The sequence below is a fragment of the Lepidochelys kempii genome, chromosome 2, assembly GCF_965140285.1.
Source record: "Lepidochelys kempii isolate rLepKem1 chromosome 2, rLepKem1.hap1, whole genome shotgun sequence".
Taxonomy (NCBI): Eukaryota; Metazoa; Chordata; order Testudines; family Cheloniidae; genus Lepidochelys; species Lepidochelys kempii.
In genome coordinates, this window is record NC_136381.1 from 249,723,116 (window position 1) to 249,746,552 (window position 23,437).

At 41.9% G+C, this 23,437-nt stretch overlaps 1 protein-coding gene across 1 annotated transcript in view; it reads left to right on the top strand.

Moving 5' to 3' along the window:
- Positions 1–23,437, top strand: part of PTPRN2 (protein tyrosine phosphatase receptor type N2) — a 1,057,407-nt gene that overhangs the window by 120,708 nt on the left and 913,262 nt on the right. The window contains exon 2 of the mRNA XM_073334545.2: positions 12,868–12,918. Within this exon, the coding sequence (XP_073190646.1) occupies positions 12,868–12,918 (51 nt within the window). The remainder of the gene's footprint in view (positions 1–12,867; positions 12,919–23,437) is intronic.

Here is a 23,437-nt window from a genome sequence, read left to right on the forward strand (position 1 = left end):
TTTTCTAAAGTAAGGGTTGAGTCCGGCCTCTTAGTAGTCAGTCTAATAGGCAGAATGTTCCCAGAACTGCGCCTCTCTTCTTTCTCTTGAAGAAGACTCTATACTTGCCATCCACTTGCTGAAAGCACGAGAGCTATTGGTGGCCTCCACCAAAGAAAAAAGCTTGGCTAAAGCATTGTTAAAATGGCCTTTAGTTTTGGTTGGGGAAAAAAACCCTAAAGTCTATTAATATGCATTATCACATGCAACAAAAAACACCCAGAGGCATACATTTACCCACAAAATATCATCTGCCTTTTGAAATCCAACCATATCACACCTTCTTGCCTCATAAGCTCATATTATTACTGCTGACATCCTCAATTATTGTTAATAGTGACCTTTTCTCAGTGCTCTCAAGCAGGAAGACACTACATTGATGTAATCACCATTGTATTAATATACTAATAATCAAATATGTGTAATAATATTGTCACCAAATAGGTTTTCCTTTGATTATTTAATTCCAAAGGGGGTTCAGTAGTAACCCCACTCAGGGGAACTGAGATAGGAATATTTCATACAAGCTGAAAATAAGCAGTGACAGCCTGTTAGCTCAGCAAGTAGCCCCCTCACATATTTATCTAGCTGTGTATCATGGGTATTTATAGTGCTCCTATCAGCACAGGTTGAAGGGATAGTCATATTGAAAGAGAAAGCAATTAAGTTACTAATACATATTGTGATTGAGGCTTCAAGATGTAGCCATTGACTTAAGCTTTAATACTCGCATGTTTCTTTTTTAAATGAAAAACATTTATTCCATAGTGGATTCCTCTAGCTTGGATCATATTTCAATATATATATATATTTCAATGCCTAGTGGTCTCAATCAGCGATCCAGGCCCCATTGTGCTAGGCATTGTACACACATGGAATAAAAAAGCCTGTCTCTGACCCAAAGAATGTACAGCCTTAGCATATGACAACAGACAACAGTAAACAATAAAACAACCATCTGGGGAGAGGGAAGAGGAAAAGATCCAGGTTTCGTAGTGATCTGTGCAACGTTGCAGTGATCACTCACGCTTTCCGCCTTCTGACGTGCCCATACGCCATGCTGAGGAACATTGCAGAAAGTGCTCTGCGGGATGTCATCAGGAAGCGAATCGCCAGGACCCCCTCCAACCAAGATGTTGCCACCTACCTGAGCGGCTCACTGGAAAGCGAATGTGGAAGAGACGCAGGATACTGTGCTTCGCTCTGGAGTCGTGCCCACAATGTATGCGATGGCTGGAGAAACATACTGGCTGCCGCTGGACGTGATGCAAGGAATGCCAGGAGCTGGGAGTCCTGGTGTCACAGGTGAAGAACATGGACCACACCATCCTCACTCCAAAAGCTAGAACCATGCTGCAGAGGACCCTGAAGGATGCCATCCACTGCCAGTATGTGGAAAACCTGAAGCGGAAGCCTGACAAGGGCAAAGCTTTCGAGGTGACGTGCAAGTGGGACACCAGCAACAACTTCCTCCCCAGGGGCAACTTCACCCAATTTGCCAACTGGAGGTTCAGCCACAGGGCCCAGCTCAACTGTGCTCTGTTGAATGGAGCCATCCACCACGGGAATCAGGACAAATGATGTAGGAAGTGTGGCTATGCCAACGAGATGCTACCCCATGTCCTGTGTAGCTGCAAGCCCCATTCCAGAGCCTGGCAGCTGTGACACAATGCCATCCAAGATTGCCTGGCCAGAGCCATCCCGCCACCCATAGGGAAGTTTGCCATGAACTCCACCATCCCTGGAACTGACAGCCAACAGCGACAGGACATCGTCAATACCAATGAGGACTGGAAGAAGATCATCATGGTGGACGTCACAGTGCCGTTCGAGAACAGGACCCCGGCCTTCTGTGATGCCTGAGCTTGAAAGGTGGAGAAATATGCCCCTTTGGCTGACACCTTGAGAGCTAGGGGTTACCAGTTCAGACACATGTGCTGATCGTAGAAGCCTTAGGAGCATAGGACCCCAATAACGAGTGAGTGTTGCGAGACTGCAGAATCAGTCAATGCTACACTCGGCTGATGCGGCAACTTATGGTATCGGATGCCATCAAATGGTTGAGGGACATCTGCATAGAACACATCACCGGACATCAACAATACCAGGAGGGATGAGCTGGAGTGCTGATGAGAAGCGCAGTAAGGAAAGTAACTGAAAGAGTTCCCTGCTGGATTGTATTTCCTAAATGGACAACCTACCCTAATTCTCAATTACTGAGGGACAATCTTCGCTCATTGATATATTTTGCTTTCCACAACTTCTTTGTACAACTTCTAATGAGTGATGTACCTGAATACTTGGATGCCAATATCTAAACTGTATTCTTAAATTTATTCACCTAAATTTGGGTTATTGCTGATTATGTACTCTATGTATCATATGACTTTTAAAAACAAACTCTGTCTTTGTGGATAATCTAAGCACTATACCCAGATGTACAGACACTCTTTTCTCAACCTATGTATTACATATTTTTTTTTACATTAGCTTTAATAAAAATTTTTTAATTTTTTCATTCAGAGCCAATGCTAGGCAAAAGCAGACTAAGCAATTGCTTAGTGCCCCGAGCAACTCAAGGGTCCTCCTATTAATTATTAGTATGTGTTGTGTGTGCAGAGGGGGTCCCCAAAATATTCCTGCTTAGGGCCCCAATGGGCTAGAACTGGCACTGGTTTCATTAATCCATGTCATGCATCTTTTGCTCACTCTCTCAGTATGAAGTCTCTGTTAATGATATTCCCTGTTATTTTTGAACTGACATGTTTTTGATTTGAGATTAACTTGCTCTACTTTTTAGCTAGTTGTGGACTCACCTCTACAGGTTCAGAGGTGTGGAAAAGTTTGCCTCCCTCCAGTTGGAAGTGGTTGGATCCCCTGAAAGCCCCAGCAGCAGGAAAGGGAGTGCAACCAGTAAATGCTCGAGTACAAGAGAAGTTGAAAGGGGGGCAAATTTTACCCTCCCCACTGTACCTGCCCAGAAATCTACCAGAACGAAGTGCAGGGGGGACTCCATGAGAGTCCCAGCAAAAGGAAAGTGGGTGGCATACCCAGATAACTCCTCCTTCAGGAAGTGAGGTGGGTGGAATTATTGAACGTCCCAGAGGATGAGGCAATGAGGTGTGTGTGGTTAAGACGGGTGGAATAGTTGCTGAGTGATGGGTGCATGGGTTTGCGAGGGACAGTAAGTGCCTGTGGTGTTTAAATAGCAGAGAGTGAGTGAAGGTTATGGGCAGGGAGTGATGAGAGCCTCGAGGAGTGGGAACAGAAGAGAAGAAGGGGAAATATTTTAGAAAAGAGAATGAGGAAGAAATTTGACATTGGGAAGAAGATGGAGAGAGAAGAAAGCACAAAGAAAAAAAGGGAGGAAAGGAAGATTATTAACTGAGTTAATGCCAAAATTAAACCAATGAAAACAAACAATAGTAGATTTTTATATGCAACTGATAGGATTTGAGCAGTTTACAGATTTCAGCCACAACTCCTCTTAATTTACATGCATGCTGGTACTATACTGGTAATGTGCCCAAAAACAAATCTGGTGAGCTAAGAAGAACTATACTTGACTTTTGTGCCCTATTCAAAGCAAATTGTCCCAGTCACTTTTGCCCCCCAGTAGAGCTGTAGACTTGGTTTGTGTGTGTGTACGTGTATGTATGGAAGGAAGGGGGGGGGAAATCACATGAGCTGGAGTGACCAGTGAGTTCCTTCTTCAGCTGACCAGGCAGAGCTGTGTGTCACCACACCACTTAGTGGAGGGGGTTGCAGATTCTCAAGTGGGCCAGCCCACCTCTTTAAGTCATTAATTTCCAAAGAACTTAACTCCCAATTGTTCACAAAATAAGTTATCGTATTTTCAGAAGAGTTTAGCATGTTGGGTGCTGAATACTGTGAAAAATCTGGATAATTTTTAGGCATCTAAATGGGAGTGGAGTTCTTCAAAAAATCTGGCCATTGATCCTTATCCTCTAATTCTTCCTTTAGGGAAACTGAAATGTACTTTATGTCCAGAGCTATTCACCGCAGCTGGTAAAGATAAAATACTCAAATCTTGCCCTGAGGAACCTCTAGTGAGCCAAAGAAGCACATCAGACATGCCTACTTTTTGTCTTCTGGGGCCCTCGCACGGTTGTTTCCATCACCAGCAATGTTTGGAGGGAAAAGATCTCCTGGGTTTTCTGTTGCAGGGCGCTGCTGGGCGCCAGCTGGATGTCAATGCGGTAGAAGCAGGTGGAACAACCTGTGTTCTCAAGAATATTAAATGACTGTTTGTACCAGCATAGTTCTTAAAAACACACACCCACACCCACACACCCCCCCACACACCCACCCCCACACACACCCACACACCCACACCCACACCCCCATACCCACACACCCCCACACACACCCCCACCCCCCCCCCACACACACACCCCAAACTTGTGATGAGGTGAATGCATTACAGTCTGTAAAAGGTTAACAGGTCCTGGCTGGTTACGTGGCCACTGCAGGGGGAGTTTAAAAGGAAGGGGAAGCTGGCTGTAAGTGTAAGACTGCGTTCTCTTTTTTCCTGGCTGGCTGACATAGGGAAAGTCTCTGGGGAAAATATTGTATTTCAATTTATTTGCTATTGTGTTGAGGAGAATAAAACCATCGTTGAGGAAAGGGCTTTAAAAAGACTAATACTTGAAGCTTCATCCCCCTTCCTTGGGTGGTGAAACCACCCACAAGCTTGAAGAACTCATAAAGGAGATACAATTAATGCAATATTATCATAGGCTGGTAAGTGGGGAAAATATGCATAATGTTCTCTTTGTGGTCTGTGCTGCTGTTGTCGCTTTTGTTGTTTATCAACATTTTTGATAGCATAGATGTCGTCTTAGGCTCTGTGCTGCTCATTTTCCCCATAGATGAGGTTGAAGTGACGTAGAGTCATTGATGAGTGACATAGCATAGTGGCCTACAATCTGGTTCTGTACTTCATAGGTTCCAAGGCCAGAGGGACCATGGTGATCATCTAATCCGACCTCCTGTATAACACAATCATAGAACTTCCCCCAAAATAATTCCTAGAGCAGATCTTTTAGAAAAACATCCCGATGTTGATTTAAAAATTGTCAGTGATGGAGAATCCATCACAACCCTGGGGAAATTGTTCCAGTGGTTAACTATCCTCACTGTTAAAGATGTATGCCTTATTTCCAGTCTGAATTTGCCTAGCTTCAACTTTCAGCCAATGGATCACATTATACTTTTTCTATGCTAGACTGAAGAGCCCACTATCAAATCTGTATTCCCATATAGGTACTTACAGGGTGATCAAGTCACCACTTAGCCTTCTCTTTGTAAAACTAAGTAGATTGAGCACCTTGAGTCTACCACATGTTTTCTAATCCTTTAATTATTCTGATGGCTCTTCTCTGAACCCTCTCCAATTTATCAACATCGTTCTTGAATTGTGGGCCCCAGAACTGAAAACAGAATACCAGCAGTGGTCTCACCAGTGCCAAATACGGAGGTAAAATAATATCTCTTCTCCTTCTTGAGATTCCCCTGTTTATGCATCTAAGGACTGTATTAGCCCTTTTGTCCACAGCATCACACCGGGATCTCATGTTCGGCTGATTATGCACCACAATCCCCAAATCTTTTTCAGAGTCACTGCTTCCCAGGACAGAGCCCTCATCTTGTAAGCATGGCCTACATTCTTTGTTCCTAGATGTATACACTTAGCCACATTAAAACGCATATTGTTTGCTTGTGTGAACAAAGATCCAGATTGCTCTGTATCAGTAACTTGGCCTAGTCATTATTTACCATTCCCCCAATTTTGTGTCATCTGCGAACTTAAAATAATAAAATCATCATCAGTGATGATTTTATGTTTTCTTCCAGGTCTTTGATAAAAATGTTAGAGTAGTGGTGAGAACTGACCACTGCAGGATCCCACCAGAGAAACATCCACTCAGTGATGATTCCCCATTTACTGTTACATTTGGAGACCTATCAGTTAGTTTTAATTTATTTAATGTGTGGCATATTAATTTTATATCATTCTTGCATTTTAATAAAAGTGTCTAAACCTTTCCTTTCTTGTCTTTGTTTTTAAGAGAGGAGATTTATAATAAACCCAGTAGAATTAAATTTTGGGACACTCTGCCTCACTTTGTGACCTGGCCTGGTTAGAATGGATAATTTTTGTCAGAACCCACGAAGAGGAATGTGTTACTCATAAAGAGATTAAAATTCACAGTCTCTGCACTCAGGAGCTGAAGAGCTTGAAAAGCCATTTCCAATACTATTTGGTTGATTGTATCCATGGAATGACCTTGACATAATGGGGAACAAAAATATATGGGGATAAACTAGAGGAAGAGAGAGGCTGGAACCAGTGCAGTGACAGGCTCTATGGATTCTGCCCTTTAGCTAGTTGAGAAGTGAGGGTTTTCCCTGAGCAGAGGGTGTAATCTGTATGTTCTTCTTGTAGAGAGTGCCAGAGAACCCAGCTGGGAGAGGAGAAGGGGCTTATGCTTGGCTCAGCTGTAGTGAATTCCTTTATCAGAAGGGTTTATAAAAATGATGAACGGTTCAAATCCACAGAACAAGTGATTTTTGAGAGAGGACCACCGAACCCATCAAGGGGGAAGAATCTGGCTGTTTCTTTTCACTCGCTGAATTCTGGGTACAAGAAGTCCTTGTGCCTGCATGATTTGGCCTGGCCCTCTGAACTTCATAATGTGGGTTGTACTTACTTTAATCAGCTTTGATTACTTGATTACTTTGATTACTTGTGCACATAAACTCTTTTGGCACTCACTATTGTAACTCACTGAGAAGTTAATTCTTTTTATGTTGTTAATACACGAAGTCTTTATATTGTGTTAATTCACATTGCGGTACACACAGCATACCTATCACAAAACCTTAAAATAAAGGACTGAAAAATTAACAATGATAACAACGCACAATCAACCCGTGGAACTCTTTTTCAGAAGCTGTTGTGACTATAAGGATTCAAAAAAGAGTTAGATAAGTTCATGGAGGCTAGGTCCATCAGTGGCTATTAGCCAGGATGGGCAGGGATGGTGTCCCTAGCCTCTGTTTGCCAGAAGCTGGGAATGGGAATGGGCGACAGGAGATTGATTACTTTTACATTGGTGAGGCCTCATCTGGAGTACTGTGTCCAGTTTTGGGCCCCACACTACAAGAAGGATTTGGAGAGAGTCCAGCGAAGGGCAACAAAAATGATTAGGGGTCTGGAACACATGACTTATGAGGAGAGGCTGAGGGAGCTGGGATTGTTTAGCCATGGTTCACCATTCCCAGCCAATGGGAGCTGCAGCAAGTGGCGTGGGCTGCAGGGATGTGCTGGCCACCGCTTCTCAGGGAAGAGTATAAAAATATTGCTCGGGCATGTAGGAATGAAATTAGGAGGGCCAAATCGCACCTGGAGCTGCAGCTAGCGAGAGATGTTAAGAGTTAAGAGTAACAAGAAGGGTTTCTTCAGGTATGTTGGCAACAAGAAGAAAGCCAAGGAAAGTGTGGGCCCCTTAATGAATGAGGGAGGCAACCTAGTGACGGAGGATGTGGAAAAAGCTAATGTACTCAATGCATTTTTTTGCCTCTGTCTTCACGAACAAGGTCAGCTCCCAGACTGCTGTGCTGGGCATCACAACATGGGGAATAGATGGCCAGTCCTCTGTGGAGAAAGAGGTGGTTAGGGACTATTTAGAAAAACTGGACGTGCACAAGTCCATGGGGCCGGATGAGTTGCATCCGAGAGTGCTAAAGGAATTGGTGGCTGTAATTGCAGAGCCATTGGCCATTATCTTTGAAAACTCTTGGCGAACGGGGGAAGTCCCGGATGACTGAAAAAAGGGTAATGTAGTGCCAATCTTTAAAAAAGGGAAGAAGGAGGATCCTGGGAACTACAGGCCAGTAAGCCTCACTTCAGTCCCCGGAAAAATCATGGAGCAGGTCCTCAAAGAATCAATCCTGAAGCACTTACATGAGAGGAAAGTGATCAGGAACAGTCAGCATGGATTCACCAAGGGAAGGTCATGCCTGACTAATCTAATCGCCTTCTATGATGAGATTACTGGTTCTGTGGATGAAGGGAAAGCAGTGGATGTATTGTATCTTGACTTTAGCAAAGCTTTTGACACGGTCTCCCACAGTATTCTTGTCAGCAAGTTAAGGAAATATGGGCTGGATGAATGCACTATAAGGTGGGTAGAAAGTTGGCTAGATTGTCGGGCTCAACGGGTAGTGATCAATGGCTCCATGTCTAGTTGGCAGCCGGTGTCAAGTGGAGTGCCCCAGGGGTCGGTCCTGGGGCTGGTTTTGTTCAATATCTTCATAAATGATCTGGAGGATGGTGTGGATTGCACTCTCAGCAAATTTGCGGATGATACTAAACTGGGAGGAGTGGTAGATACGCTGGAGGGCAGGGATAGGATACAGAGGGACCTAGACAAATTGGAGGATTGGGCCAAAAGAAATCTGATGAGGTTCAATAAGGATAAGTGCAGGGTCCTGCACTTAGGACGGAAGAACCCACTGCACAACTACAGACTAGGGACCGAATGGCTAGGCATCAGTTCTGCGGAAAAGGACCTAGGGGTGACAGTGGACGAGAAGCTGGATATGAGCCAGCAGTGTGCCCTTGTTGCCAAGAAGGCCAATGGCATTTTGGGATGTATAAGTAGGGGCATAGCGAGCAGATCGAGGGACGTGATCGTCCCCCTCTATTCGACATTAGTGAGGCCTCATCTGGAGTACTGTGTCCAGTTTTGGGCTCCACACTACAAGAAGGATGTGGATAAATTGGAGAGAGTCCAGCGAAGGGCAACAAAAATGATTAGGGGTCTGGAACACATGACTTATGAGGAGAGGCTGAGGGAACTGGGATTGTTTAGTCTGAGGAAGAGAAGAATGAGGGGGGATTTGATAGCTGCTTTCAACTACCTGTGAGGTAGTTCCAGAGAGGATGGTTCTAGACTATTCTCAGTGGTGGAAGAAGACAGGACAAGGAGTAATGGTCTCAAGTTGCAGTGGGGGAGGTTTAGGTTGGATATTAGGAAAAACTTTTTCACTAGGAGGGTGGTGAAACACTGGAATGCGTTGCCTAGGGAGGTGGTGGAATCTCCTTCCTTAGAAGTTTTTAAGGTCAGGCTTGACAAAGCCCTGGCTGGGATGATTTAATTGGGGATGGGTCCTGCTTTTGAGCAGGGGGTTGGACTAGATGACCTCCTGAGGTCCCTTCCAACCCTGATATTCTATGATTCTATGATTCTCGCAGCTTCCATTGGCCGGGAACGGCGAACTGCGGCCGCTGGGAGCTGCGGACAGCCGTGCCCATGGATGGTCAATGTAAACAAACTGTCTCATGGCCCCCCAGTGGATTACCCTGATGGGCTGCATGTGGCCCGCGGGCCACAGGTTGCCCACCACTGGCCTCGACCAACATGGACTTTTTCAAAGGTCCTTTTCTTCATTATGCTTTTCAACCAGTTCAGGAGTGGGCCTCCTTAGACAGCTGGATAGTTTCATGGTGATCCTGGTTTTAAAGTGCTTCTGTATAAACAAAATGTTTAACAGTGTTTTATTTCATTAGGGCTTGGGGTAACTGCATCAACTTTTCATGTGTTTGGCTGGAAGTTAGGTGGGAGGGGAATTGTTTTGCTGGAAAATTAAGTGTATTTTTGATCCTGTAATGCAGGAACTGAATGAAGTGTCTGCTGGATATAATGCCTCTTCACTCTTCGAGAGTGACTTATTACCATCGTTAGTATTAGTAGGTAGATGATATTTAAAATGAATGTGCTTCTTAATGTTACAGCAAATAACAACAAAAATAAATTAGCAGTTAAATTAGCATATTGACTGGCTGGGTGATGTATGTCTAGCATTTAACGCTGGTAATGAATAATTTGAAATATCACATATCTCAAGGAGGCTTGAAGGTTTTGTAGACTTTTTACAGTAATCAAGGTTGGGTATGGTTTGCCCTACACTGGGTTTATGAATTTTCACTTCAAGGAATTGGCTTTCAGGGTTAATTGAATCAGATGCCTCATTCTAATCAACATCTAATAGTCAACTGTTATTAAAAGAGAATGTAAAGCAGTATATAATCAGTTTTCCCGTGCTCTTTAAGGAAAATAGATTGATAATGCAAAACAGATCAAGCAAAATTACAGAGTGCATTTGAGTCATATATTCATACTGATGGGGCTTTGGTGTTTCCATTTTTCATACTTAACATGCTCATTTTATTGATCATAATTTAGGCCTTCTCTGGGCCTTTCCACTTTTTAAAAACTACTAATATGTTAGAACCTGACTCAGTGCCTCACTGTACAATCACCATTCTGTTATGAATGGATCCACTTGCTGGGTCCCACCATGCTTTCAAGTCAACAGGGTAGAGTCTAGTCGCTGTTTGTAGCTCTGGGTCTATGGGCCATGTTCCCATGACTCAGATCTCGTCTGTCACCCTTCTTTGGAATGTGGAGTGCTGATGCCCTAGGCCCAGAAATCAACATCTGAGAATTCCTGAACCCCCTGCCCCTCCCAGTCACTTACGTAGTTCCAGAGCTCCACCTAAGCTGTGGGCACTCCAGGCTTTTAGTTTAACCCCTTCAGGGATAATGTGACAAGAAGGCAAGGACCCCTTCGCAAAGGAATTCGTTAACCAGAGAAAATTTACTCTTAGAGTACTCAAGCCCTGAGATTCACCCTCCCCTAGTCTCATCTCAACCCTTCTGTGAGTCCCAGAATCATCATTGTTTCAGGCTGGGCAGAAACCCCTCCTACCCCTTCTCTCCTGGAAGTCCCTCTTATGTGCACTGATGGTTGGCTCCCAGCACAGAGCAGGACCTTGCCATTAAGTAGGCCCCTCCCCACTCATCCTCAGCCCGTGTAGAAAATCAGTTATTCCACAGGGGCTGGTAGTTGAGAGACAGTTGATGGCTCTCGACTGATGAGGAGTGAAACATGTTTCCTGGGTAGAGCATCAGACTAGAATTCATCACAACAGGTTTGCCTTGGGAAAGTTAAGACATTTTCAGCACATAATACAAAATGGAGTTCATAATTTGAAACAACCATCTACTGCTCTGTCATATTGTGCATGCAGACTCCATCCATGTATGTGTGTAAAGTGCTGTATGCATTTTCATTCCATTTCCACAGCCTACAGCGGATACCTAATTTAGGAACATAGATGAGCAGCTGTGTGTGTGTGAGAGAGATCATTGTATGAGCTTTCCCTCACCAGTGCTTTATATCCTTCCAAACCCTTTCCGTTTCAAGGAAGAGACTCAGGATTTCACCTGCACTAAGGCTTTTACTCACTCTAGTTTAGAGCTGCTGACTCCAGGAATCTCCCTATGATCAAAGAATTGTTGTAGTGATATTTGCACTTCCTCTGCATCTGGGGAGGCAGGCCGAGTTGGGAATAGAGGGAATTTGCTTCAATGATTAGACCATGTGCTGAGAGTTAAATGCCCTGACTTGGTGTTGACTCACTGTGTGGCACTGGGCAAGTCAGTTTAATCTCCGGGACTCCATATGCCCATCTGTGCATCTGAGGCAATACCTGCCTCTCAGATATGTTGTGAAGTGTAATGTTTGTCAAGAGATTTGAGATCTGTGTGGAAGGCATGACCTGAGTTCAGAGTAGAGTATTTTTTGAGTGCATCCCATCCCAATTCTTTATCGAGTTGTCAGGTTTGATTGTCAGGAGATGGAATAATTAGTGTACTGAAGGTCTGGACTAAGACAGACTGGGGCCCTAGGCACAGCATGATGCCTCTACCGTGAGACTCTCCACCTGCACTGTGGCCCCCATTTGGAGTGAGCATGGCATGGGCAGCATCGTGGAGAGCCCTTTTCTCCTTCTGGGAGCAGCATCAGGGGCCCTTTCTAAAGGGAAGCAACAGGGATAGTAGCAGGACTTCCGCCACTGAGAGTAGTGAAGTCAACAGCAGGGGAAGGTAGGGGACAGTACTTACCCCAGTCATCAGTATCTATGTGCATGAGTGGGTGGGCTGGGACTGCTTTGCAACCAGATACAGAGTCCTCTGTTTGGGTGTTGATGGCAGGGGCCCTCAGAACAGTGAGTCTGGGAGTTAACACCCCATGGAAATAAGAAAATCTCTCAGAGCGATTTTTCCAGGCTGTCTGCAAACTGAGGCAATGAGGCAGGCATTGCTGCATTGGCACACTCATCCTCATTGTGAAGGTTTTCTCTGCACCGTAATCTTATTTTTATGTTTTTAAATGACAGCTGGTAGTCTGATATAATCACATGACTCAAGGAGCTGGGGCCCTAGGCATGATCTTATGGTGTCAATGCCTAAATCCAGCCCTGCTGCATTCCACCTGGTCCCTTAACTGCTGAAAGCAATACTTGCCTGATTACCAGCTTCAGCTTACCTCAAACAGAGTATATTGAGAGGACTTCTGAGTTCCATGTTATACTATCCACTAGGTCACTGTGCTGGTCTCAGCATACTCTAATTTGTGATGGCACCTAAACAGATAAGCAGAATATGAGGCTCTTCATATTATTGTCAGGAACAAGGAAGATACAATCATTTGTAGAGTAGGGAGGGGGAGAAGTGGGCCCAATGCTGTTCTGGAAGTGTACATTTAGTGAGAGTAGCTTTCTGACAAGCCTGTTTCCATGTTCTTGATTTTCTGTACTGCCCCATTTAGAAACCTAAGGTCAACCAAATGTCTGAATCTCACTGAGGATTTAATAGCCTAAGAAGTCTGTACTCTACCAATTATCCACAGTTTGAAAACTGTACTGATTTTAACTTTCCGTTGTGTTTTTAGGCTGCCTATTTGAGGATGACCTTTGCGAACCTTTTGAGATCTGCATAAATGGTAAGTCTGAGTGATGTGTTTTGTTGACCTATCTGTCCTCTATATAATTACATATAATAGTCAACTTAAGCAAAATCTAAGTTATGAGTAAAGTATTTTATATCAGACTGCTGATAAGTAGTTGTTAGGTTGAGTTAAACGGCATTTTTATTCCTCTTGGCTTTAGACAATATCATGACTAACAAAATTTTCTGGAAATAATTAGAAATAAAGTTAAATACACTGAAATAAAAATATCTTTACTTTTAAAACTGACAGTCTCGCTTGAAAGCAGCAGTTCTGTCAGTCAGAGTTTTACCTTTTTAGACTATAATGTTAAGTAATCATCCCTTTTGTTTTTTCAAGACAAGTTCCTTTATTATCTCATAGGAAAAAGGAGGGCTTGAAAGGAATCTTTCTCCCTCTGCTTGGGATACTACCATTTTTTTCTGAATATACTGCTTCCTTGTCCTTTTGCTTGAGCTAACCCTACAGCTGCATTCAGCAGCTTCTTTCTCCTCTTCCTCCTACCTTCTCTGCAGTGAGACAAGAAAACAGACACAACACTGTTAGTGGGTGGCTGCAGATCAAAGTCCACTAGAGTGGGAACAGCAACCACTTTGGTCTCATTCCAGGGTTGTTAATGTGCTGTATGAAATCACTGCTGTTCTGAGGAACCAGTATCTTTACAGGGATGCCTCTAATTATTGTTATGACTGCAAAATGGTACAATACATAGATTCATAAATATAGCTTAATTACAAAGTACAATGCATAGGATTTTTGTCCTCATGAACGAGTGGCACAAAATACAGTGAGAGGACTCGTGTTTGTTTAAGCATTCAGTCAGTACTGTTATCTTTCTAATATAGCACATTTTGTAGTTTCTGATACAGAAACAGATTTAAGCATGTGTCTAATTTAAAGCATGAGTACTCCCATTTAAGTCAATGGGGACTTCTCATGTGCCTGAAATTAAGGTATGTGCTTAAGTACTTTCCTGAATCAGGTCCTTTAAACAAATAGGGTGGGGGTGTGTGAGTGAGTGAGTGAGAGAGAGAGAGATGAAAAAATAAGATAAAATAAATACATAGAAAGTAAAGATGCGTAAGTTCCCCAACTTCCCCTCAAAGTTAATTCTATAGTAAACTTCCTAGTTTACCTGGTCTTTTGTGGCTATTAAAATAATCTGCAAAAGAACACCTCATGTGGTCAGATTTGTGTGTCTGATCCAGAGTGTAGCTCCACAGTTTTGTACAGTGTTGGATTTTCAAGCATATCATATACTTTTTATCCAATGACTAGATGGAGATTTTCAAATGAGTATTACCCTTAACTGGGCCATGAGACTCTACGCTGTTATATCCAGCAAAGAGAGTCCACCACACTCAAGAGATTCATGCAAAAAGGGACACAGTTTTAACGGCATCCATCTCATTATTTTTTAAAAATTGCAATAAAATTGCAAATGTGTATGTATTTATAATGTCTTATTACCTTTCTATGCCCAATTTAGTGAATTACTGTGAGATTTTGAAAAGCATTAATTTTAGCCGCATTAAAGTCAGTGGGAGTTTCACTTTTGTTTTCAGTGGGAGTTTTGCCTTTGTTTTCAGTGGGAGCAGAGTTAAGCCAACTGTGCTCTTTTGAAAATATTATTCTTATTTTTCCCTAAGCAAAGTTGATAAAAGTAGGTCAATGATGATTAAGCACCTCAGTCACTGGCATTCACCAGTGACTGATTTTAATTTTAAAAACGTGCAGGGACATCATCAGTTTGTTTACAACTACTACAATGTATGTCATGTTTTTGCCCTAATCTGGGTGAATATTCTCTAAATTATAAATGCATCTATATGACAAATAAAAAGGCACCATTGCTGACAAATTCATAAAACAATCTTAGTAGCAATATTTTTGAGGGACCTACACAAATGTTTTCATCTCATGTGCCCTTGTCTGCTTCCAATTAATAAACAGTATTCACAGAATTATGCTCATGTCGTCAATAATGCTCATTGGGAAGTAAATAAAGTAAATTGGAATCAAAGCACAAAAAAGGCAAAGAAAGTCAAACTTATTTTTAAATCATAAGGAAAATCATCAAAGTTTGTAAAAGAGCAGGATCAAAATCATTAAGGAAATTAATGTTATTTTCAAGGCTCTGAAGAAGATGGATATTGAAAGATTCAAGTAAAACAGGAATTGGGGAAATGAAAAATAAAATATACTAGGCAATGCCTCTTTTTGTATTTAACAGAAAACGTGAGGACTCCTTACTTTTGAGCATCACCCTCTCCCCCAAGCTATTTTTTGTATAACTGTGTCTTTGAAATTCTCCAGATATTCCTGACGTCTGTAAATTGTGCAGTGCAGAGGTACCCAGACCCCTGAGAGCTGTGGGATTTACATTTTTCAAAAGAAAATAACTTGGTTAGTTTTCCAGCACAAGTGGATTTTTTTTTTTTCTAAAAATTAAATACCTGCAACTTTGGGATAAACATTCCCCTGGATTAAAGGAAAGGAGAATTAAAACTATTTTTGTATTGTTAAAAATAATAATTGGATCATAAGTTCTAGTGTAAGGAGCTGAGAGAAGAAAGGTTCATTCATCACATCATATACATCTGTTAGGCCATATATCACCATTCAGTGCAGGAACTGCTGTACATTTGTCTGTGCAGCAATCAGTGTTATATCATGTATAGGGCCCTAACAAATTAATGGCCATGAAAAATACGTCACGAACCATGAGATCTGGTCTCCCCCCATGAAATCTGGGGGAGATCAGTGTTATACTATACAGATTTCACGGGGGAGACCAGTGTTTCTCAAATTGGGGGTCATAGAATCATAGAAGATTAGGGTTGGAAGAGACCTCAGGAGCTATCTAGTCCAACCCCGTGCTAAAAGCAAGACCAACACCAACTAAATCATCCCAGCCAAGGCTTTGTCAAACCGGGCCTTAAAAACCTCTAAGGATGGTTATTCCACCACCTCCCTAGGTATCCCATTCCAGTGCTTCATCACCCTCTTAGTGAATTAGTATTCCTAATATCCAACCTAGATCCTCCCCCCCCCCCACTGCAACTTGAGACCATTGCTTCTTGTTCTGTCATCTGCCACCACTGAGAACAGCCAAGCTCCATCCTCTTTGGAACCCCCCTTCAGGTACTTGAAGGTTGCTATCAAATCCCTCCTCACTCTTCTGCAGACTAAATAAGCCCAGTTCCCCCAGCCTCCTAATCATTTTCATTGCCCTCCGCTTTGGGTCCTGACCCAAAAGGGAGTTGCAGGGGGTGTCACAGGGTTATTGTAGGGGGGTTGCGGTATTGCCACCCTTACTTCTGTGCTGACTTCAGAGCTGGGCGGCCAGACGGTGGTGGTGCTGACCAAGGGCCCAGCTCTGCAGGCAGCAGTACAAAATTAAGGGTGGCAATATCATACCATGTCATCCTTTCTTCTGCGCTGCTGCTCGCGAGCAGCAGCGCAGAAGTAAGGGTACTAGTACACCAACCCCCGCATACGATAACCCTGCAACCCCCACCACTCCTTTTTGGGTCAGGACCCCTACAATTACAATACCGTGAAATTTCAGATTCAAATAACTGAACTCATGAAATTTACGGTTTTTAAAATCCTATGACCGTGAAATTGACCAAAATGGACCGTGAATTTGGTAGGGCCCTAATAATTTATAAAGGCCTTTTTTGGCCTCAGTGATGAGTTCTTATTTGCATTTGCTTAGTTACTCCTGCAACACTCAAGCAATATTAATTTTCTTCCATAAATCTTTTTTCAGTTTTCCTGAACGGCACTTACTCAACAAGTGGTTAAAAAGGAGCGTATTGTTTTATGTTTGCCTTAGTGATATGAGGATTAGCCAAGGAAGACGACTTTGACTGTGCTTTCTGGATTTTTCATTGAGAGAGGCAGGCTTTGGGGTGAAAATATTTAGATGCCATTTGATTTTACATCCTGCAAGTCAGTTCAATGACTGTTTCTTTATCTGTAGAATGGGGAATAGGATACTTACCATGTTTGTAAAGGGCTTTGAGATCTAGGGATAAAAATTATTTGTAAGAGCTAGGTGATATTATTATTTCTAGACCTTAATAGAAAAGTGAAGAACATTACTTGGAATTCTATAAAGCTGAAGAATGGATGTTCCCATATAAGCATCTGAGTTGTTATATGAAGAAAGAAGCAGATGGATAAACATTTTAAGACTAACAGAAGTTGGAGTAAGCACAGTAAATGAATAGCAAGGCAAATAAGATCAGGAATTGGGGGTAGGGGAGAGTAGGGCATGTGTGTGCATGTGAGACATAGAGTGAATGAGGCTTCAGGAAGGAGTTTTCAGAACTCTGAAAGCAAATTGCATATACATCTGTTCAGAACGTTTCCTGTAGCTGTATATTTAAAGTTCTTCTAATCTCAGTTTTTTGACTGAATATTTGGAAAATGTCATGTTCTATTTTGCATTGTACACGATAAGTAAAGCAGTTTATGCAAAACATCAGCTTTCTGCTGCTGTGCAGCTATCCAATTACAAGATGTAAAGCAATATTATAGATGCTGATCGAAAACAGCAACCAAGCATATCCTGTCCTTTCTTATAAAATAACACTGTGTGCTGTATACTGGTGTTGAGGTAAACAGCATAGGGTGTAGACAAGGCTGTTAGTTTGAAAATAGCTACCCCCAGCTTTCTATGTTACTCTCTAATATTTGAGTTGCTCATACAGAGCACTGGCATTATTTTGTTTAGGTAATCTCAAGATCATTTGCTTCAGCCTCAGTATCTTCCTGCTGCTTTCATATCCTTCCTTAGATGCCACCTCTTCACTTCCCATCAAGGGAGCATTTATAAAGCTAGGAGAGTTTTATTAATGGCAGATGCAGTTGTTGCAAATCTCCTTGCAGCATGAAACCATAACAGGGATTGTGCAGATAAGATCTGATTGCAGAAAATAGCTCTGTGAGGTGAACCAAAAAAGTTAATTAACTATAGTGGCTGGCACACTGTATCATTAAGTCAAGCCTCATTGACAGCAACTAAACCTCTCACAGGAAGACATGGTCTAATGTCTGAAATAGTGTTTTTAGATTCTGTGTCCCTGAAAGCCTGTATAAACAGTTAAGCACAGCTGAATCAACGTGGCTTTATATATGCAAGCTGCACTTGTTAGAGGGGACTTCGATTAGTACAATATATTGAAGTCTTCCAAGCATGACAACTTACAATCGTGAGCCTTTCCAAGTTTGAATGTCTCCAAATAGTTTAGAATATTAATGTCTTTTTTTCCTAAGCTGCAGTGCTTCCATGAACATTTTGGGATGTTAGTGATTGTGTGTGTTGATGACAAGCCATCAGGTTTGCATGTGTTGATGACAAAGCCATAAATGGTGAACATGTGCAACAGATGATAAGGGAGTAGAGTAAGGATCCCTGAAGCGGTTTCTTGCACTTAATGTGTTATGCTTTGAGGTTTCCAAATAGTCACCTAATAGGATGGAATTGTGCAGCATTGTTTAGCTAACATGTCTACAGCTATATCTGTATTGACAAGGCATTTCTTTTAGCAAAGGTACAGAGTTTTTGTAGAATGACTGTATAAATTTGTGTATGAGCTTCTCAAAGCTTCTCAGTAATCGTCAGTGTTTGTTAAATCCAAATTCAAGCTTCTGTTGAAATACTTCAAATAGCACTGGCACATGCCTTGATCGTATAATATAACATTTTTCATCCAAGTATGTCAGAGCGCTTTCCCAGTATAAATGAAGTCTAACACCAGCTCAGGAAGTACTGGAGATCTCAAAAGTAAATTTGATGTTGAGATTTTCAACCTGACTTTCAGGAAAAAAGTACACATAGGTTTAGAATTAGTATCCAAACTAAGCCATTTACATCTGGAAGTTCTCCCGTAACCACTTGTAAAACACAGAGATCGAGGGGGTGGGGGGATCTTACCTGAGATCAAGTAATTTTTAATATTCTTTGAGTAAACAGGGGAGACTTGTCAAAATACAACATTAAATTCAAGAAAGGGGCACCCTTGTGTGTCTACTGTTATCTCTGAAAATTAATTTTGGTCACATTGTATCCTAAAAGCTAAAGAATAATTAGCTGTTACATAGTGCTTGAGATTTTCAAAGGATTTTATGTGCACCTTTACCTTACAAGGGATTGTGAGGATTAGTTAAGTATTTTCAATTGGGGAAGTAAACACAGAAAGATTAACTTTGGCACAGATTTTCAAAACTGGTCTCCGAATATTGGATGCCTCATATTAGACCTAGATGTCTCGTTGGAGAGTCATTGTATGAGTTCTTCTTCAGCTGTTCCAAAGCACCTTCTGCTCTATTTACAGTGCCTTCTGCTCTCTTTTATTGAGTTGTACAGTTCTGTCACTCTTACTGGTCAGAGTGTATGTGAAGACCTTCAGGGAACAGATAACATGGTTTTATCTGATTTATCCTCAGTATGCTATGCAGAACTGTATTTGGCTTTGTCTTCTCTGCTAAAATGTTTGGGTTTTTTAACCTTAGAGTAACTAGTGTGCATGAGCTATCCCCATTTAAAAACACAGTGAAGACACAGCATTTTAGTTTTACTATGGGATAAATAAGGTGAGGTCAGCACTATACCCACAGCTCGGGTTGACCTCAGACAGATTACCTCACTGTAAAACTTGGGTGGCTTGTCTTCCCTGTGTTTTTTACCTGGAGCTCACTCACACACATTAGTTACCCTAGGTATAAATAACACTCCATTTTTAGCAGTGAAGGTACAGTCTGTGTCTCTTCCAAACAGGAAGTTTGTATCTTGGTGCTGTTTCAGTGACTGATTGAAACTGACTAGATACAAGTGTGATGTTGCACTCCACATGTTTTATGGAAATAGGCTTATGAGTGTGAATATTGTTAGGGGGCTTATTCCTTCACCCACTTACTTCCCTGGTCCTCCTTGCATGAACAGAGAGCAACAATACTCGAAGTCCAAAGGTGCAAACAATTCGATGTTTATTGGGGTGAACTTCCAGCAAGCATGATTCCAGTTTCCTTCCTTAGTGTCCCCCTTCCCAGCTCTGACACCACAGAGCCTTACACCTGTGTCCTTGTTCCCATTCCTGCCCTTAGTGAAACATGATTCCAATTTCCATACCCCATTCCCTGTTCCCATTTCCCCCTTTAGCCAAACATGATTCCAATTTCTTTACCCCCATTCCCTGTTCCCTTTTCCCCCTTTTGCCAAACATGATTCCAATTTCCCCACCCCCATTCCCTATTCCCATTTCCCCTCCCCACACCCACCCATTCATTTCCTGATGGACTGCAGACTATATAGTAAACCTTGAGTTCTGCTTAGCTAATACGTTAACCAATCATTTTCCTGAAATTTAACTAACCAATCCTAACATATTGTAACATGATTATGTAACCAATTATATCCCATCACCTGAATTAGTTTACACCCAGCAAAATTAATTATACAGCAGACAGAAACAGTCACAGAACCAGACAGAGATTATACAGACAAACAATAGCAAAGTGGGAACTATAATGACAAAACAATGCAGAAGTGAGGATTTCACATCCCAGCTATTGATAAGTGAGTTCTTGCCAGACAGGATGCTATCAAACTAAGTTTCCTTTTACATCTTCTAGGCACTTCCCTTTCTCTGGAGGTGACAGGCATTATCAGGACAGGAGTGTATTCCTAACAGCCCAATAGCACCTTCTTTCAATGTGACTAGTTTGGAATGTGAGGATGTGACCGGTCGCTTCCCAGCTTATGGCTGCCTCTGTTGCTTAGCCAAAGGCCTTAGCCTAAGAACAGGGCCTCAGGCTGTCACAGTGAGAGAAGGCCCTTACACTGGCAGACAGTGATTTTGATTCTTTCTTTTATACCTCTATAACTAGCTAAGTGATAAGAATACACCTAAATTCTTAGAGTGTAGGCCTTTACAGACAGGCCTCAATATCTATATCCTAACAAATATGATGTAACTGGAATATGCTTTATGAGAAAAGTCTCTTGTAAGGGATCATAAGAGAGGTTATAACCTACTGAATATATTCTTCCTATTTGTATGCATATATTATTCTTGTATCTGAAGCTAGATATATGAAGTATAACTCTGAGGTCCTATTGTAATTATGCAAAGTGTGGGCCATTAATGGTGGTTTAGAATCTTGATGGTTCCTATTGACTAGGACTTTTGGTTGTAAATGGTTTATTTACCTGCACGCCTTCCTGTGTGTGTGTGGGCCAACCCAGGAAGAATAGAGACCAGGGGTCTTACAGTGACATGTGACCATGTCCTATGATGCTGGAATCCATCTTAATCCTTGTACTTTTCCATTGATAAGGCGGGGGTGGGGACAAGCACAGACAAAAGATTCCTGCCTTGTGCCAAAGCTATAAAAGGGGGTGGAGCAGGACAAAGAGGGCTGCCAGTCATGAGAAAATCCCTGCTTACCACCTAAGATGTCTGTTGGATCTAACAAAGACTGTACTAGGGAAAAGGATTGGGCCCAGACTAGGACAGACTAGAAGCTTATTGGAACATCTCTGATGGCGAGATATTACCTGTAATCAGTTTCTGAATGTATTAGGCTTAGACTTGTGTGTTTTGCTTTATTTTGCTTGCTTACTTACTTTGTTCTGACTGTTATTACTTGAAACCACTTAAATCCTACTTTTTATACTTAAGAAAATCATTTTTGTTTATTAATAAACCCAGAGTAAGTGATTAATACCTGGAGGAGCAAACAGCTGGGCATAAGCTTTATACAGGGTATAACAGATTTATTTGGGATTTGGATCACATTGGGAACCTGGTGTCTGGGTGCTGGAGACAGGTAACCTGCTGAGCTGTTTTCAGTTAAGTCTGCAGCTTTGGCGGCATGGACAAGACCCTGGGGTCTGTGTTGCAGCAGGCTTGCATTTCTGGCTGAACAAGACAGGGTTCTGGATGTCCCAAACTGGCAGGGAAAATGGGCTCAGAGGTAATTTCAGCACATCAGGTGACAGTCCCAAGGGGGTCTCTGTGACCGAACCCATCACAGCAAGATAGTGATGTTACTAGTGGGGTATAAATTCAAGAATTCAGGCATCATCTTTGATTGAAAGCTGAAAGAGGAAACCCAGTATTAATGGCACTTCTAAAATATTTGAAAGTTATAATCTTTAAAGAGCGGCCCTATTTATGATAGTATACCCTTTGTGACATCTAACATGTGAGATACTTTATTTGGAGGTTTCAGAGTAGAAGCCACGTTAGTCTGTATCCGCAAAAAGAAAAGGAGTACTTGTGGCACCTTAGAGACTAACCAATTTATTTGAGCATAAGCTTTTGTGAGCTACAGCTCACTTCATCGGATGAAGTGAGCTGTAGCTGATGAAAGCTCATGCTCAGATAAATTGGTTAGTCTCTAAGGTGCCACAAGTCCTCCTTTTCTTTTTACTTTATTTGGAGTTACTCTTGAGAATCACTCCTAGCTGTAGCTCCTGCAGAACACAATAGCATGATGTCTATTGGTGGACCTTCGTTTGTGCTCCAGGAGCTGCACTGCCTGCCCACTATGCAGAAGCAAGGGAGATTAAAGTAGTATGTAAAGATGTAAATAACACAGATTTAATCTCCCTTAGGTTTCCTCTGTATCCCTGTGTCTTGTCCTGGTGATTAATCTTGACATGTTTGGAACCACTGCTGAACATTCCACAGTGTTATTTCAAGTGGACAGGAGGCAGAGCCTTCTCTGTCAAGGGCACATTCAAAAAGTACAATTGTCATATAATTCAAGAAGCTTTTGTGTCCCTGTGAGTTTTGTTTTTTACACGGGAGGATATTGTCTGTCTTTGGTAAATTATGGCCTGGGTTGGCATAGCGTTTTGGTGAGTGGAATGGTGCATTATTTATTGTGTGTTTTGGTGTGTGTTTAAAGGATTCTCGGTTTTGATTCAGTACTGGCTTTATATTAGGCCTTAAGGTTTTTAAAATATTTTTGTTAGTTGCCCAGTGGTTTTTCAACATAGGGCATCACAGAATAAAAATAAGTAGTTATTTAATACCTCTTTCACTCCGCTCCCATAATTCCTGGTCAGAACTTGCCAGCCATATTATGTATTGAGGGATTGTGATGTGGACAAGAGCCCAAGACAGAGGCTTGCAATTTCAGTCTCATTTTAGATTAGGACAGAATGTATAATGTTTTAAAGTGCACTATTCTGCTAGAACCACTACTGCCTAAGCACTAGATGCTTTTGGATGGTTATGAGACTTTCACTTTCAGAAATATACAATGTCATTTTGATACTAGAGGATAACGTGATTCTCTTGTACTTGCTGCTTTCTAAAATCCATGATAACTAGGTAACTTATAATTTAGAAAAAGCCCTGTAAGGTATGAAAGATGTATAATTTAAAATATTTTGGAAATATTAGGTTTGTTAATGGTTTTAATGTAAGGGCTTATCACACACAGGTACACTAATTACTTCTGTGTGGGATGTAAAAATTCACTCAACAGG